The sequence below is a fragment of the Microcaecilia unicolor genome, unplaced genomic scaffold (genome assembly GCF_901765095.1).
Source record: "Microcaecilia unicolor unplaced genomic scaffold, aMicUni1.1, whole genome shotgun sequence".
Classification (NCBI taxonomy): domain Eukaryota; kingdom Metazoa; phylum Chordata; class Amphibia; order Gymnophiona; family Siphonopidae; genus Microcaecilia; species Microcaecilia unicolor.
The window spans coordinates 70,108-87,946 of NW_021963065.1; the positions used below are offsets into that span (position 1 = coordinate 70,108).

Consider the following 17,839-nt stretch of genomic DNA (forward strand, 5'->3'; position numbering starts at 1 on the left):
ATTTATGGTTTCATAAATTGGCCGAGGCTTGGAGTGTATATATGATTTATTTTTCTGTTCAGCTGTGCCCAGGGCCATAAGTACATAAGCACTACAGTACTGGCATAGACTGAAGGTCTATCAAGCCCAGAATCCTGTTTCCAATGGTGGCCAATGCAGATCACAAGTACCTGGCAGGAGCCCAAAGGAGTAGATTCTGAGCTGCTTATTCAAGGAATATTCAATTTAGCAGACCACTATCTTACGTGTGGGGACTTCTCAAACATTATTATTATTATTTGTATCCCACATTTTCCCCACATATTTGCAGGCTCTATGTGGCTTACATAATACCGTGAAGGCATTCGCCAAATCCGGTATGGGATAGGTACAAAATGTTGTATTGGGATAGGGAAGATAAGATTCAATCAAGTTGGGTTGAGGTAAGAGAGTTCATTAATGTCCACTACAATCTTTAATAGTGAGGTGTTGCAGGGTTGAGTCATTTAAGTTGGGTCATTCGGATATGCCCTTCAGAATAGGTGAGTCTTTAAGGACTTTCTGAATTTTAGGTAATCATAAGTTGTTTTCACCACTTGTGGCAATGCGTTCCACAGGCGTGCGCCTATGTAAGAGAAATTGGACGCATGGGTTGTCTTGTATTTTAGTCCTTTGCAATTTGGGTAATGGAGATTCAGGTAAGACCGTGATGAACTGGTACTATTTCTGATTGGGAGATTGACTAGGTCAATCATGTAATCTGGGACTACTCCACAGATAATCTTATGGACTAAGGTGCAGATTTTGAAAGAGATGCGTTCTGTGATAGGAAGCCAGTGCAATTGTTCACAGAGTGGTGTGGCGCTTTGGAATCGTGTCTTACCAAAAATCAATCTGGCTGCTGTGTTTTGTGCCGTTTGGAGTTTCCTTGTGAGTTGTTACTTACATCCTGCATAGATCCATTACAGTAATCAACGTGGCTTAATACCATTGATTGAATTAGATTGCGGAACATTATCATCTATACCCTGTCCCAAACATCTAAATGTCTCATACATATGTTATTCATTATTTTTAACTCACTTCAAACGCATAACTCTCTATAGTGAGCAATACTCTGTCAATATAACCACCACTTTCAAACAGATTTTTTAACTTCGGGGATCATCAGATAATCCTGCTGCTCTCACCATACGAAGCCAGTGTTCAATTTTTAGTATCCACCAAGGGAAATGGTTGAGGCGCAAATCGTCATAGATCAACCCACATCACTATTTTTTTTATTTCTCTACTAGTTTGGGATTTTTTTTGTCCTTTTTGGTTTTTTCAGTTTTCTAAATTAAGTTGAAGAAAAAGCCCATAAATCACTATTAGTCATAAGGTAGAGATGCTGTGCTCAGTCAGTGCAGTGCCGCTTTGAGCTGAACCAGCCTGGCATATCTTATGTGCTTAACAATCACCATTCTTAAGTTATCAAATTTAACTGCTAAAAAAAAAGTACAATGCAAGTACTTCCTGATAGAGAGCGGGGCTCCTCCCTCCCCTTGAATTGATATTTTGTCCCAGGACCGAGACTGCATCAAAACTGCCTCACATGATACACGGGTGCAGATATACACACACGCACTCACTCACTCACATAGATGTGTGTTGCAGCAGGTCGGGATGGGACCCCACTCGAGGATTTTGCTGCCACTCTTCCTCTACTTCCTGGGCTGCTGCTGTGCGCGGGACTTGGCTCCTCCACTGGTGCGAGTGAACCTGGACACTGATCCCCAGTATCGCTGGGTACCTGCGCTCAGCCTCTTCGATCCCGATTCCATGCGGGAGTGCCTGAAAGTGATCATCAGGTAGGTGACGGTGACCGGGGAGGAGGAGGGGGAGATAAGGAGGGAAGCGTTGTTTCCTGTGAGAAAGACAAGACAGGAATATTAATTTATACCTATGGACCTTGCAAGGGAATTTTGATCAGAAAACGTATAAACAAATGCAGTAAATTAGAACGTTATTTATTATGCAGCACAGCAGCGCTATGGCTACAAGATTGGTAAGGAAATAGGAGGATCCCGGGAGAATAATCCTCAGCTTTAACTACATCAGCTGTCTTCTTCTAAAAACATTTATTTTGGAAGATATATGTAAAATGTCCACATGTAAACGTCTGGGCAAAGAAAAAAAAATTAACTTTTAAAGGTTTTTAAATCGAATCCGGGAGGATCCCGCTGTATCCGGTTTTTTTTTTTTTTACCTTTTGGCCATTAGGATCACTGCTTGTATCATCCGACTCTGTTGCGTTGCAGGTTGTCTTGCTTTTCCCCGCTCAATTTCACTTTTACTACTTCTCCAGGCCCCGTGATTGGCAGGGTGCAGCGGCCTCCCTTAGTTTCTCCTAGTCCATCCCGAAACGAGAACCCAAAGCTCGGTCGAAAAGATGGGGTGGATTTCTGTAGCTTAGAAGTGAGACGACCATCCTAGCAGGACAAGGAGGTTTAAAAGGACTAATCCGACCGCGCAACCAGCATTGCGCTTTCCCACTCATGGCAGGCTCAATGCGGCGGCTTACATGGGGCAATGGGGGGTTGTTAAGTGACTTTTTGGGACGGTGTAAAAGCCAGATCTGCGGGATACTCCGGATCTAAGTACTACCTTAAGCGGTTGTTTGTTTTGACGGCCGCAGCGATCACCAGTCGCATCGCTGCGAAGCGGAAATAATAAATGGGAGCGACAGGGAGCGAAGAAAATCTAGTTTTTTTTGGAGCCGGCTGCCTTTTCTTCGGAACCCTGCTTAGTGGAAGAAGGTGAAAGCTGACCTGTTAACATACAGACCTTTCCAAAACAGCAACTCAAAGCAGTACCATCTGGGACTGCAAGAGCACAGTCTTCCTTGGACGTAGGTTGTGCTAATTTTTATTCATTGTTCTATATCATACAGATGGCAGATTTCAGTGAGAATATTCTTTTTCCTGATCGGTTCATCTTAACTGGCTGTAATCTGCCTTGTAAAGCCTGGTGTTTATAAAGACGATGGAATATATAGACATTAAATTGAAGTAGAATTAAACTCTCCTTTTATTGAGTTTCATCTGTTTTGTAGAAGTTTGCCTTTTACATACACAAATGGATTATTATGTTTTGGAACATGTTTCAGGAGCAAGTGGTTTTATAACTCCAAATAAAAATAAATTTTTTGTTTCATGCAGATCTCTTTCATTTAAACATAACTAAATGGGCAAATAGCCCTAAATGCAGTCCAGTGCTTTTCTTATATTTTCTTCTTGTGATGTCTTATACTGTGCCAAAATTAAAAACTGTTATCTCCTTGAGGTTACATGAGGGGACATGGGATAAGTATATCTGGTCCACAGGAGACAGTATGACTATAAAATTGAAGCCAGTCCCCCAACAGCAGCCATCTCTGTTTGTCAAAAACTATAGCAAATTAGATTTGCAGTTATTTGTGCCTTCCTATCCAAGATGACCAGGATGCGGCAGTATGCGGGCTTTCCAATCAAAAATACACCAGGATCTTGATGCATGCCGGCCCTCTGAACCCAAGTACACCAAGATCATGGTGTATTTCGCCCTCCTGCGCAAAATAAACAAGGATCCTGGTGCTTGTGGCCCCTGACATTGCAAACAGACCAGGATCCTGCAGTATGCGGCCCTGCAGATCAAAAATACACCAGGATCTAGAGGTATGCTGTCCATCTGAACCCAAATACACCCAGATCCTGGTCTTTTTCACCCTCCTGCGCGAAATAAACAAGGATCCTGGTGCTTGTGGCCCTGACATTGCAAACAGACCAGGATCCTGCAGTATGCGGCCCTGCAGATCAAAAATACACCAGGATCTAGAGGTATGCTGTCCATCTGAACCCAAATACACCCAGATCCTGGTCTTTTTCACCCTCCTGCGCGAAATAAACAAGGATCCTGGTGCTTGTGGCCCCTGACATTGCAAAATACACCAGGATCTGGCCGTGTGCGGCCGTGCAGATTAAAAATACACCAGGATCTAGAGGTATGCTGTCCATCTGAACCCAAATACACCCAGATCCTGGTCTTTTTCACCCTCCTGCGCGAAATAAACAAGGATCCTGGTGCTTGTGGCCCCTGACATTGCAAACAGACCAGGATCCTGCAGTATGCGGGCTTTCCAATCAAAAATACACCAGGATCTAGAGGTATGCTGTCCATCTGAACCCAAATACACCAAGATCCTGGTCTTTTTCGCCCTCCTGCGCGAAATAAGCAAGGATCCTGGTACTTGTGGCCCCTGACATTGCAAAATACACCAGGATCCGGCAGTATGTGGGCCTTCCAATCAAAAATACACCAGGATCTTGATGTGTGCTATGCTTTTGATCCCAAATACACCAGGATCCTGGTCTCTTTGGCCCTTCTGATGAGAAACAGAGCTCAGTCTAGATATACGCTGCCCCTCATACAATGAATACAGCTGGATTTAGGTGTGAGCAGCCCTTCCAGAAAATTTTACAGATATACTACTACTACTACTTCTACTTAACATTTCTAGAGCGCTACTAGGGTTACGCAGCGCTGTACAGATTAACATAAATTGACATAAAGGACAGTCCCTGCTCCAAGGAGCTTACAATCTAAAGGGCGAAATGTCAAGTAGGGGCAGTCCAAGTTTCCTGAATAGAGGTATGATGGTTAGGTGCCGAAGGCGACATTGAAGAGGTGGGTTTTGAGCAAGGCTTTGAAGATGGGCAGGGAGGGGGCCTGGCGTATGGGCTCAGGGAGATTATTCCAGGCATGGGGTGAGGCGAGGCAGACAGGCCAGAGCCTGGAGTTGGCGGTGGTGGAGAAGGGTACTGACAGGAGGGATTTGTCTTGAGAACGGAGGTTACGGGTAAGAATGTAAGGGGAGATGAGGGTAAAGAGGTAGGGAGGGGCTGTAGATCGAGTGCATTTGTAGGTTAAAAGGAGAAGCTTAAACTGTATGCGGTACCTGACCGGAAGCCAGTGAAGTGACTTGAGGAGAGGGGTGATATGAGTGTACCGGTTCAGGCGGAAGATAAGACGTGCAGCAGAGTTTTGAATGGACTGAAGGGGGGATAGGTGGTGTTTTAAATTGACCTCTTTTAGACCCCTTCTGGACTTTTCCAAATGGGGAGGGGAACATCTTAAGTTCATCCAGAAGATTCTTTATAGTTTCCCTCCAATCCCAGGGTGGTTGGTTCTGGGGAGGCATCAGAAGGCGTAATTCAAAACTGATCCCCATGACCTCTGCTTTCTGCCTTTCTGGATCTAGGTGTATTCTGGGCCATTTATGTTCCCACATATAGTCTATTTGAATCTATCAGTATTTTGTGCACAAAATGAGTGTCTGGTGTGGGTTTAGTTTAGTTTGTAAAATAAGTGACAGGTAAGGAATACTTGAAAATGAAGACAGAGATAGGTTTCAGATAGAAGGCATTTATTCTTACCAAAGTTTCAAAGTAGTACAGACATCGGACAGATTCTGGGTTCAATGGCACAGCGCTCTGCCGTCTGAGAAGTGTTGGGGACGACTCCGAAATTAAGCCCAAATCACCCTTCTTTTATACTCTCTTCTCTCAATAGAAGTCTATGGCTGGACCTATTTTGGGACCTGTTTTTTTTCAACTATTTCTCAATTTCTGTGGTTAAACTGTCGTGTCCTGCCATCTGTTGTTCTGTACCCAACTCTTTCCGTTCCAGCTATTGCAAGTTATTTCGCAATTTCCTCTTTTGTCAACATGTTTTTCTCTTCTGCCAGAACATCTTATTCTTAGCATATCAGTTTCACTTCCCCTTTTTCTATTATCTTATGATCTAAGTTTCATCTTATAGAAAGACAAACTCCATTTTAATAAGTGCTACATTCAATTTGTACCTGATTTTGTTCTATAAGGCCATTAGTAGGTTATCAGGCCTAGGCAGTGCTTTTCAGCTGTACAAAGCTATGTAGTTTGGCCTGCCACTATTCCAGTGGATAGATCTTAGGGTAGAACACATATTAACTTGCAGGAAAAGCAAGTCCATGCTCAGCCAGTCATAGATTTTTAAACCTAGCTGGTATTTTTACAGCCTGAGTCCTAAAATCTGGCCTTCCACCCTTTCGGTGGGCATCCAGTGAGGGCCTCTTGCTGTAGTATAATTATACATTCCCCACTTGTCACCCCCTCTGGAGAGGGGTGACACAAAGCTCGTCAAGCTCGTCATCATCCATTCCAGAAGGTGGCAAGCTATCAAACGAGAGGAGGAGTTTTGGTCTTACAAATTGCTAGAAGGTATGGTGCAAGATAGGAAACTTCATTCTTAGGTGGTATATTTTTGGGCATATGGAATTCCCTTTATATTACCCAATCCCTTGGGCCTTAATCTTGATGTTACCCCTCTTGAGGCTAATTCAAACCTGTAGTGAGAGAGGTTTTATGAATGGGACAAATCCATGAGTTCATCTGCAAAATCTCATGAAGTATAGGTATGTGGGTAATAGCAATTTCAGGTGGATCATACTAATAAATACTTTCAGGTCTTGCTATGACTTCTATTGCATCTGTAGCATAGTGCATGGGGAGATAATCTAATGTATCTTTCTCAGTGGTCTTGAGAAGGAATAGTGGTTTTGATTAAGCATTGTTATGGTGGCTCAACAAATATATGGTTAGTATTCAGATTGCAGGCTGTTTAAGGTTGTAGATATTCAGAATCCTCAAACAGGTATGAGGTTGTCTTATACAGCAAAAAGGGTCAATCCTAGGAAAATTTATATTAACAAAGGTCATGCATGGATATTGACATATGCATAATGACCTGGAAGTATGGGAAGCATTTTATATATCCGTTACCCCACTTGGAGCTTAGTCAAACCTACAGAAAGACATGCAGCTTAAGTAAGCCTATACCAAAGTTAAACAATTGCATAACAGGTTGATACAAGCAGGGTTTACACCTGCATTACATAAACAGAAATAACGGGGAAACTCTTAGAAAAACAATTAGAACAATAAAGGAAATAATAGGAAAATAAAAATAAAACCTTTTCAATATATATAGACAGGATTGCTGCTAAACTGGAAAATAAAACAAAATATGAATCTATAATGTCCATAAACAGCAACAGTTAATCTCAAATGAAGTATCAGTTCTGAACTCTCTTTCATCGATCATGGTTGAGGCGGTGGAAGCGCTGAAGAATCTGGAAGATCTAACAGGGCTGGATTTTCAGGCTGGCTTGCTGAAGGAAGTGACTGGTCTTGAGATGGTTAGGCTGGTTCTGCGTATATCTTTCACATGGACCCAAAACTTATGGTCCAATAGTTTGCAAGGTGTAAAGATTATTGCCACAACCTTGGGGGATCTAACATCATTTGGATAGATCTTGAAGACGTACTTGTGGTGTATAAAATGGGATCTTTCCATGTCTTTATTCTAGGCATATACCATCAAGTCCATCAAGAGTCAGAGGCTGGCAAAGGAATAAGCAAAATAACTGTATGCCTGAATGATACATTGCTATATCTTGGTGGGCATAATCAGTGTGAATTGAATAAGCAAAAATAATATATAAATGTCAAGAGAAATGAAAGACAATGTAAACATGGAGAAATCAGTGCTAATTAAGTGCAAAAACAAAAGGGAAACCATAAGGGTTAAATAATGAAAAGCCAATTTTCATAAATAGCAATAGTATATATAAAATTATATCTCCTGTTTGGTAGGGGTCAATTGCAACCCTCTTAATACTAGAAATTGGGATGTGCATAATATATCCCCACTTCTGGCTTGCATAACGTGCGAGACAGATTGGTAATTTTAACGAACACATGATCAAAATAACAATGGTTAAGTATATGGAACAAAAAAAGTACAAAAACTAACAATAAAAATTTAGAGATGATGGTAAATGTTCAAGTTATTGATGTATGGAGGGCAATGTGTTGCCATCTATCGCCAATAGATATGGAATCTTCACCTGCGATGACTAACATTCACCAAGGGTTGAGCCCTCAGCTGCAGGAGGCCAGCAGGACTTACGAGTTAGAAGGGTAGAGGCCAAAGCTTTGTGTAACTCCAGTAAGTGGAGAGCCTATCTCTTTCGCTCATGGACCAATCGATGTATCTGTTGAAACTCACACTCAATAATGTCTCGTATCTCACACCGGGTAATGTTGGGGTCTGTGCATCTGTCCTTTATGCTAGCGATTCTTTGCTGCAATATAGCCTTCAGATCAGATATATTATCGGGTAGCTCTTGTTTGCTAGCAGTCGTCTCCTCGGTGAGGGACGTCAACGGAATTCCTGTATCCATCTGGGGAAAGGCAAAACTTAAACAGTGCAATTTATGTGCTTAATTTATTGGAAGTAATCATAATGGTAGCGGGAGTCATGAAGAACTATTGCGTAAATACAAGAATTAGACAAGGGGTTAGGAGGCGGGTCGTGGGTATAAATGGGGGCCAGGAAGGAGGCATGGTAAGAAACAAAGCATCGAGAATGAAAAAATTAAAAAAAAATTAAAAAAAAATTAAAAAAAGATTAAAATATTTAAAAAAAAGCACCCTGAAGGGTGTAAGATAAAAATAGGCTTAAAAGAAAAATAAAAATAAAACAAAATATGATATATCTGAATTGTAACAAGGCATATTCAGATGGCAATGCAAGAAAAAGGTTCCTTGAAAAAGACAAATGAAAAAAACATTCAAAAGTTATTGACCTTCACATAGAGTTTAAGTAACCCTTTTTCAATCAGACAAAGAAGTAGGAAGAAGCATATCGCTTCAAGACAAAATCACCACGTGGCAAGAGTTAGTTGAAGCAAGGTGTTAGTTAAATACACAAAGCATACTGTTTTAAATAGAAAGGAATCAGAAAGTTGAATGCATAATTTTCCTTATTTATGACTGAAAGCTTCACCAATTCTCAATTCAAGAATACTACAAAATCTATGATCAGCGCAAAATGTTCCCCCAAATGGCCAGTTCAAGGGAATATTTCTCGCATTTATTCCATAAAACGGATAATGGTTATTAAATATTGCTTCTTTCTTAGACAAGGAAATAATGAAAAGCTTTCAGATATCACACATACCATAGAGAGATTTCAAAAATGAAGGCTTTATATTCATGAAAAAACTAAAGAAGTGAATGTAAACAGCGTAACAGTTAAAGCAGAAAACATTTTAACAATGAGCAATACACAGCTTTTATTTAAAAGGGATCCCGTATAAAGTAAAATGGCATAAATAAGTCAGTACAGGTATATATATAAAATGAACATCCTTCGGGGATCGCTCATCCCTGCAGTTGATAAGAACTCCCCAGGGAAGGTATGCATAAAAGCAAATAAATAAATAAATAACTTGCTGACTTAGTTAGGTCATTTGTATGGTACCATAAATATACACTTGCTATTAAACCTAGAGGAATATAAAATAAAGACATGTTACCTGTAATGGAAACAGAAACATCAAACCAACACATATACAGAGAAATGGTTACCGGATACTAAATGAGGAGCCGAGTAGTTTTGAGTAACTGAGAGCAACAAAATCAAATCGTGTTCGGATTACGCCTAGTCATTATGGGGTGGGTAATATTGATCCCTAAATCTGTGGTCACTGCGGACGGTGTTGATCCGGGTTCCATAAAGGGAATGACTGCCGTTCAGGGGGATTTTGACGGATCTGCGATTTTCTAAATCTATATGGCTGTGTCTGAAGACATTCAGCAGCATAATGACCGTATTGTTGGCAGCGATAACAGAGCACATCAGGATAGCGATCAGGGCTAGGCCAGGAACGATAGTCTCGTTGTCGCCTAGTATCTCCAAGAGGGCCCCTTGGGGGACCTCGCTGGGGTTGAGAGCGACGACCTCTTTCTTCAGGGTAATCAATTCTACGGTCTGGGCGGTAGGGCCGTGGGCCCTGATTTCGGGTGTTATTGTCATAGCGTTGATCAGCATACATAACAATAACAGGGGGGAAGTGTTAGGAGTATTGGTATTGGTGTCAGAGCTCTTAGAGGCTCTTTTCTCTTTGAGATCTTCAGTCTGTAGCACCTCCAAGTTAGTGTGTACTGTCTTACGATGTTGGGCTTCATTTTGCTTGCTTTTAATAAGTCGTCTGCAATGATGAAGGATGTGTTCACGAATTTTAGGCCATTTTTCTAATTGGAGACCCACGGTGTTCTCTAACTTAAGTTTAATTTCTGAAGGTAAGGTTCCCTTCAGTAAATGGTAGAATACTGGGAGGGCATTATCAGAGTCAAATTTTTCCTCTGTTTCTTCCTTATAGAGGTCTTGGAGTCTGAGTAAATAGGCCTCAATAGGCTCTGAATCCATTTCCCATCTTTGGGAAGTGATAACCGAAAAGTCTTTAAGGGTCGGATACATGGTCCGGATTTCCTGGAATACTTTGGTCTGAATTTCTGTCAAAGGGTTGCCATCATACTGAGTATCGGTGGCAAATTTTGCATAGCCCGATTGAGTGAATATGTCAGTGATACTAGCGTGTGGGGTTCTGCCCAGGAGCGCTTTCATATCACCTACTGATAGAGTAGTCCCCAGGGTTATGTCCTGTAATTTCTTTAACCAGCGGTTACCTCCCTGTGCAATATCCGGGAGCTGTAGTATGAGGCTATTCAATTCAACAGCTGAAAGTGGGGTGTATTCCGTATGAGGGACACCACCTGACATTTTATTCAGCAGGGGAAAAAGTTTCACTGATTTAAGGAGATCAATCGAGGTGGTTGGGGGAAACTGATTCTCATACTTTTTCCAAACCTGAAGACCTTGGATTAGATAGAGGGTTGTTTTCTGATCCCAATGGGGGTCGGGGTGGTCATAAATTAGATCTCTTACGAGTGAAAGCTTGTCAGAACGTAAGGATCCTTCACGTGGGAAGAGAGCGGACTGGGGCTGGAGCGCCTCAGACCATCCTGTGAGATTATCAACCCATGGGTGAACGTAATGCCATGAATTCTCATGCAAAGCCACATATTGGGCAGGTGTGCTAGGCGGACTAGATAAGATAGGGTCTGTACTGATATTCAAACTTGTAGGGTGTGGGGAATTGTCAATAACCGCAAGGCAGCGGCTAGATCCTTCATCAGTAAGATAACTGTGAGGATGGCGCTGTCTAGTATGATGAGAAATAACATCATGTTGTTGAGGAAACTCAGATTTTGGTGCAACAGATACCACGGTGTCCGGGGTATCAGGGTGCGGTTGCGTTGTCAGGGACTTGTGTAAGGAACGAAGTCCTTCTGAAACAAACGCGAGGCCATCTCCCATACTAGCCAATGTGTGATCGTATTGTTCTTCCGAGGGGACTGGGGTATTAGGTAACGTGAAACGAGGTGAATCGTCTGCAAGGGAAGGGATTACTTCACTATCTGAAAAAGAGGAGAAATGGAACATCGGAGGAGGCTCGTTTCGAATATCCTCTATGTCCGATTTTGTGGGGAGTTGTTGTTTTAAAACTTCCCATGCTTCGTCTAATGGGGAGAGTCTAACCTTCGGTCGCTCCTTATTAGCTGGTTTGGCTGGGAGTACCAAGGGACGCATTGGCCGTGCACCTAACGTGTCCCATCTAGGAGGAATAGAACACTGAGGTTCTAGAATGGGCATTGAAGGGTTCACTGGAGCAGGGGGTGGTTTAATGAAACCCCGATCATAGAGTTCCTGACAAATAGCCCGTGTCTGTGTAGCAGGACTACATGGAATGAAACCCATCTGTCGTAATTGAGACAGGATAGACTGTAGGGATTCAGCTGGCAAGGGACCAGTTTGGACAGAAGAGTCCAAAGGTAGTGGTGGAGGTGATGTCTGAGTTGTGTGTCCCATATGTGGGTAGGTAGTCGTTTGGGTGGTCATGTGTGAAGTCAACCCGGATCCTAGGCTAGGGTAGGTGGAGGTCTGGGCAGCTACGTCAATTTGACTGATAGCAGGGTACTGGACGGTGGCCGGAACTGATGGGTTCGGGACACAAGGATATTGCTCAATAATGGGAGGGGGTATCTCCATCTCATAGCCTCCAAGAGTACGATATACATGAGGCGGTGGTGGGGTTAGCGTCTGGGTTGTTGCTTGCATCGTTGGAGCAGAGGTAACAGTGGGTAATTGGGCCGAAATCAGGGCTACTGGTTGGGCCACTGGGATTGTTGAAGGGGTTAAAGGCGTCTGAGTTTGTACTGACCCCTGAGATATTGGAATTGAGTTTTTTTGTGATGAGGGAAGAGATAGATCAACAACACCGGCGATGTGCACGGTAGTAGGTGGGTCAAATATCATAGGGGCAGGAGATACTGCAGGCAGCGGGGGTGTCACTGTCTGAGATCCCTGAGAAATCTGTAGCTGAGGATTTGTGTCAGGTTTATCACAATATCCTGGGGGTATTGGGGTATATCCCACTGCACATGGTAACAACTTGGTAGTACTTGCAGCAGTAGCAGCATCATAAGGTGGTGGAGCTGTAGGTGCTACAGGATCTTGATAGGGGGCTTGATCGGTATCTGACTTACCCAGAGCTCTATCGTGCTGGTTTCGTGCAATAAGTATGAATTTGTTAATGGCAGCTAAATGTTTATCCCTAGATTTTCCCGTTTTGTTGGACTCATTGTAGCAGACCAAGGCTTGGAGTTTGCCCTGATCAAATGAGCCCCTTGATGGCCATTCCAGTCCTTGATCCTTAGCGGACCAAGCGGTATGCCAGGTTTGACATAACCGGGTAAGTTCTTTTCTATCAGCGGGAAAGAAATTAAGGACTCTTTCCAAGGGAGTAGGGGACGAGGAAGTGGGCATAGTGGGATCAGAAATAGGGGGAAGACAATTCACATAGGAACTCATAGAAGAGTGTATTCAATATAATGCAATATCTACAAGTGAGATGGTTCAAATCAAAATGCTGAGGTCTATAACAGGGGCAACTAAACAAAACCATGCACGGGAAAATTATCTAAACAAAAGAACATGCATCATGCGTATAACAAAAACACTTATACTCACGCGTCTTCAAGAGCGTCCCATTGGCGGAACCTAAAACATAAATTACTAATTGGCGGAAAGCTCAATGCTTTTGCCGCAGGTTATATTAACAAAGAAATGATAGCCATGAACATGAGAATAGTGCAGGAGTCAGTTGTGTCACTTACTATATATAACCTACTCTAAAAATACTGCCCTCCAGAGTATGCTTCTATAGAAATTGACCATGGGATAACACTCGCCATGAATTTTGACATGGGATAACACTCGCCATGTGATGGGACTACACTCGCCTGGGATCGCACATGGGATAACACTCGCCATGAATTTGGATATGGGATAACACTCGCCATATTGAAAACCCCAAAAGTGGGGGAAGCAAAAACTCCAAAAAAAAGATTTTAGCGAACAGCGAAAATAAGTTCTCTAAAATTAAAGGGCAGCGATCTAATTGGTTTTCGCCGGTTAGAAATATGGGAATACACTCGCCATATATGGGAATACACTCGCCATTTTGTCGCTAACCCCCAATAGATGCTTAAATATTCGTCTAGAAGAGAACAAAAATTTAGGGCCCCAGTCAACCTGTCTAAATTTGCAACTAAAGGATTTTAGACGTCTCTGTATATCCCCAGCGCGCATCTGTACCGGTAACTTCTATATGGGCAATAGTCCAATTCAGTGAATGCAGGCCATTCCAAAAATAGAATGGGGTTCTGCTTAAAATCTAATAATTGCGATACCGTCATCCACCTTCGATGGATGTAAGCCCCAGGCATCGATATCAAACCCAATAGTTATAGCGTGACACTGGTATATAAGAAAGTATAGTATGTTCCAGGGAAAAGCCCCTGAAAATTACTATAGAAGTGGTAGAAAAATAGAGAGAAAGACGAAATATTCCAAGGCAAAACAAAACAAATGTAAGCTCTTCGGGGAAGGCACAGTCACAAAAAAGTCATTAGTTGGAACACATTAGCCAGAACTAAAAATGCCAAAGACATCACTTGTCATGCAGCAATGGAAAATAGAATTTTCCATCCAACAAGCCAGTGAAAGGAAACACCGATTTCAACAAAAGGCAAGAAAATGTATATTAACAAAGACATATTAAATATAAGAGAAGCATATAAATCAATAAATTTTGAAACAGGACACCAGAATCGTGGTGTAAAGATGACAAGCTCATACCCATAAATATACACTCAGAAAAGGGACATAAAAATAAAATAAACCCGAATGCAATGGCAGGAAGCTTTTGTGGCTAAACAGGTGAAAGGGGAAAAAGAACAAATTAAAACATGTGATTCTTACATCAAGAACTTCCAATGATACGGCATAAAACATACATACTAGTCAGTGACTGAAATGATATGTCTAAATGATGACAAACAGAACAGCTGCAGCATTAGAAGGAAAGAGAAGGTTGGGTTATAAAGGACCAACAGGAAATAACTGAAGTGAAACAACGCTGTATTCTCATGGCACGCAGCCATCATCTTCTCAACCGGAAAGGTAAAACATATTTTATATGCATATCTATTAAGGTAAAAGCAGAGAAATGCTTCTATATAGTACAGAATATTTATACTATCATATAAGTTATACAAAGGATTATCTAGCTCTTAATGTAACAATAAACCATTGTAATTTTATGTGACTTTCTGTGTTGCATCCTAGTTCATATCAAACTTGTTATAAAGACTTACACAATTTAACTCTTTATAGAACCATATTATTTAAAAGCGATTGTCATTCTCAGGACGTGGAAATATTCATCCGGAAACATTATAACATAAGTCATTACTGCAAATGTTTAAAATAAGCCAGTGCAGGCTGTATGCACTCGGAGGACGAAAACCACAACGCAAACGAGGAAGTGCAGTATTTCCTGTAGATAACGTTATAATATAGTCAGGCTCACCGATGATTAAAAAGTATTAAAAAGCATCCTTAAAAAGAGACTTTTATAAATTTTTCTAACAATCTATAATACTGGTCAAAAGCAGGATTCAAAAACCCATGTTCCCTGAAGATAAGCAGGCTTGTGGTACAGTTTTAAGTCAAACCATGAACTAACACGATAGCACGGTGCTGGGGCTCCAACAGATATTTCTTTCAAACAAATACGCCATTAAAGCAGAGCACAAGAAACCAGAATTATATGAGTATCGGAAATGCAAAGTATATGAGAATCTTATCTAGAGAGTGAATAAAATCTCCTCATATCTAGCGCAGTATAACACAAACAGATAGGAAAATAAATGACAAACCTTAAGCATTATTAATTGAAAGTATAACATTGTCCCAAAACAAATTGTGAATTAAAAGGGTGTGATAACAGCTACTAGGACAAGTACAAATTTAAAATTACAACTGAAAAATAAAAAGGAATACATTTCACAGTAGCAACTATACAGGAGCAATTAACAAGGACAAGGCAATAGAATAGCGACTATGAAATAACATTAGTTATATTTTATTGACACCCAGTGGATTAAACACGCAAAAGCAATAAAAAGTGAGTAATGCAAACCGGAAGATGGCCGTATACTATGATAGCCAGCCATAAATTATAGTATAAAGTACTGACAGTACATGAAGGAGAAGAGCATGCTTCTGAAGTCCAGATAGCTTAGAAAAACAAGTCACAGAGACAGGGGACAGGAGAATGCTGTATAATGGACAAGAGACCTTTTGCAAGGAGAAAGTATAGGTGGAAGTGAGATAAGTTTAACAGTCTTACAGCCAAAGCTGTGACAGGAGTGAGGGGGTACAGAAAAAGTGACAAATTCACTCTGAGAAGCAGTAACAACGGCAGCTTACTGTCAGGATCGGTGCAGGACTTTTAGGACTTTTAGCAAAGACAAAATACAAAGGTAGAAGACTTAGAGCGTAGTAATAGTTACATATATAGTGAGTATGACAGAAAGGTGTCGAAAGTGGCAGAGACGGGATTAATGCAGAGAAAAGTAAACCCGGAAGTGTAGCTAAAAGTGGCTACGGGGAAACTATGCACTTATATTCAAAGTCAGATAAATTATCTGTGGTTTCCTGTAGTTTCCGGTAGCTATAGAATTATTTAGAGTCAGATCAAGACTAGCAATCATTTGGAAAAAGCACATAAGTTATTGTTCTGTCCGTTTCCAGCTGTACGGCCCTTGTACTGAAATGCTTTTACAGCTCTGAATATGGTTCCTTAATAAGGCTGTGTTATAAAAACAGTTTTAGTTACTAATAGAAACTTGCATGTTCCTGTTTGACAGAAAGGGTGTTGCAAAGCAGGTTAGAAAAGCAAATTAAAACGTGTCATTCTGTCATCATAAACTTCAAGTTTACAGTATATAACATATTGAATCAAGCAGTCCAAATACAATGCTTAATGATGACGAACAGAACAGGCTTAGCATTTGAGGGAAGGGGGGGTGAAAAGTTACCGTTCTATCCATAGGCAGAAAACACATATCTGTGAATAAGATTCCGTTTCAGCATGGCTAGGAAGTCAGCACAGTCTGAGGAGACATTGTGGTTAAGATATATACGGGTTTACAGAAAATTGTTAAAAGGATTTAATGTTGATGCAGATGTTAAAGGAAAAGGAAAATAAAACCAGAAGGGAAGTGTGCTTCCTGTGCTTAATTTGAGTTTAGTGCTCACTGCAAGCATCGGACATTACGGCTACTGAAAATAGGACTAAACAGCACATAAAAACTTTATGCTGGTATAATTAATCAGGATAGGATTTTATCAAATCAAACATATAGAAGTTCTTAGAAACTATTATGTAAGGAAGCAGGGAGTTAATGTGTGAGGAAGTATGACAAATCTAACTACGTTGCTATTTTACTTGCTCAGATAGACCGCCGTAATCATTCTGTGTTCATATAAAAGCTGTCAATTCTACACTTGATACGGCAACTCCTTCAAAGCAAAAAAATTTTTAATGTCTTCTACTGTGTCTTTAAAATAACGGCAATCTAAATTTCCTTACTACCAGTATATCACTTGATTCTGTAAAGTAAGGGTTAATTTTTAGTTTCCGGACTAAGGCTTCCTAGACGATTACAACTGAATTTATGTGCTAAGAAGTATTTTGTTTTGGCATTCTCTTGAGCCTTCCTCTGTTATAGAAGCTGAACAATCAAACTTAGCACAATTGAAAACCCATTTTTAGAAGGAAAATGCATTAAAAGGGCAGACACTATAGCATTATATCCAAAGGGTTAGAAAGTAAAGGTCAAGGGATGAACGAAAACTGTGACATAATCATAAAGATATAAGCGAGGAAGTAGAGAGAAAGAAAGGCATTCGAGACAGCTTCATTTCTCTTAAGAGAGGTCTGGCGACCATCAAAATCTAAGAAGGAATTCATTACACGCATTTATAAATGGAGAAGCTAAGGATATAGAAAAATGTGACTCGGGCAGAAATAAATCCCAAAAGCAGTGAGAAAGCAGTGGCGTGAGACACTAGAGAGGAAATCCTGGGTCTTACTGAGTGCAAGATCTACAGACAGATAGACATGAAAGCAGAACAGGAAAAAAAAAACAATGGACGGCCCTAAAACACAGGGACAGTTGCCTTGAGAGGAGGACAAAGAATAAGGAGAGATGGAGATAACACAGGGATGGCTAGGAAAGCAGGAATAAAAAAATGAGCAGCATAGCACATGCAGAAAACTATAGTAGGGAGAAAGGTTAGTGGGATATAGGTTAAACTGGCATAAGGTTAAAAACACCAGCTTCTTAACGGCAAAACAAATTTTGTGGTTTCATATGTAGCTTGCATCCGGAAATGCTACAAGTATAGGAAATATATGCATATTAATCATGTCACATAAAGACAATGGCAAAAACCAAATACCGGAGTGAAAACCACCCTCTTT

The 17,839-nt window shown here is 41.0% G+C and overlaps 1 protein-coding gene across 1 annotated transcript in view; it reads left to right on the plus strand.

Annotated features, from left to right (window-relative positions):
* Nucleotides 1–1,553: 1,553 nt before the first annotated feature.
* LOC115458875 (N-acylethanolamine-hydrolyzing acid amidase-like) overlaps nucleotides 1,554–17,839 on the plus strand; it is a 181,107-nt gene continuing 164,821 nt past the window's right edge. Inside the window, 1 exon segment of the mRNA XM_030188713.1 lies at nucleotides 1,554–1,829. Within this exon segment, the coding sequence (XP_030044573.1) occupies nucleotides 1,645–1,829 (185 nt within the window). The 5' untranslated portion in view covers nucleotides 1,554–1,644.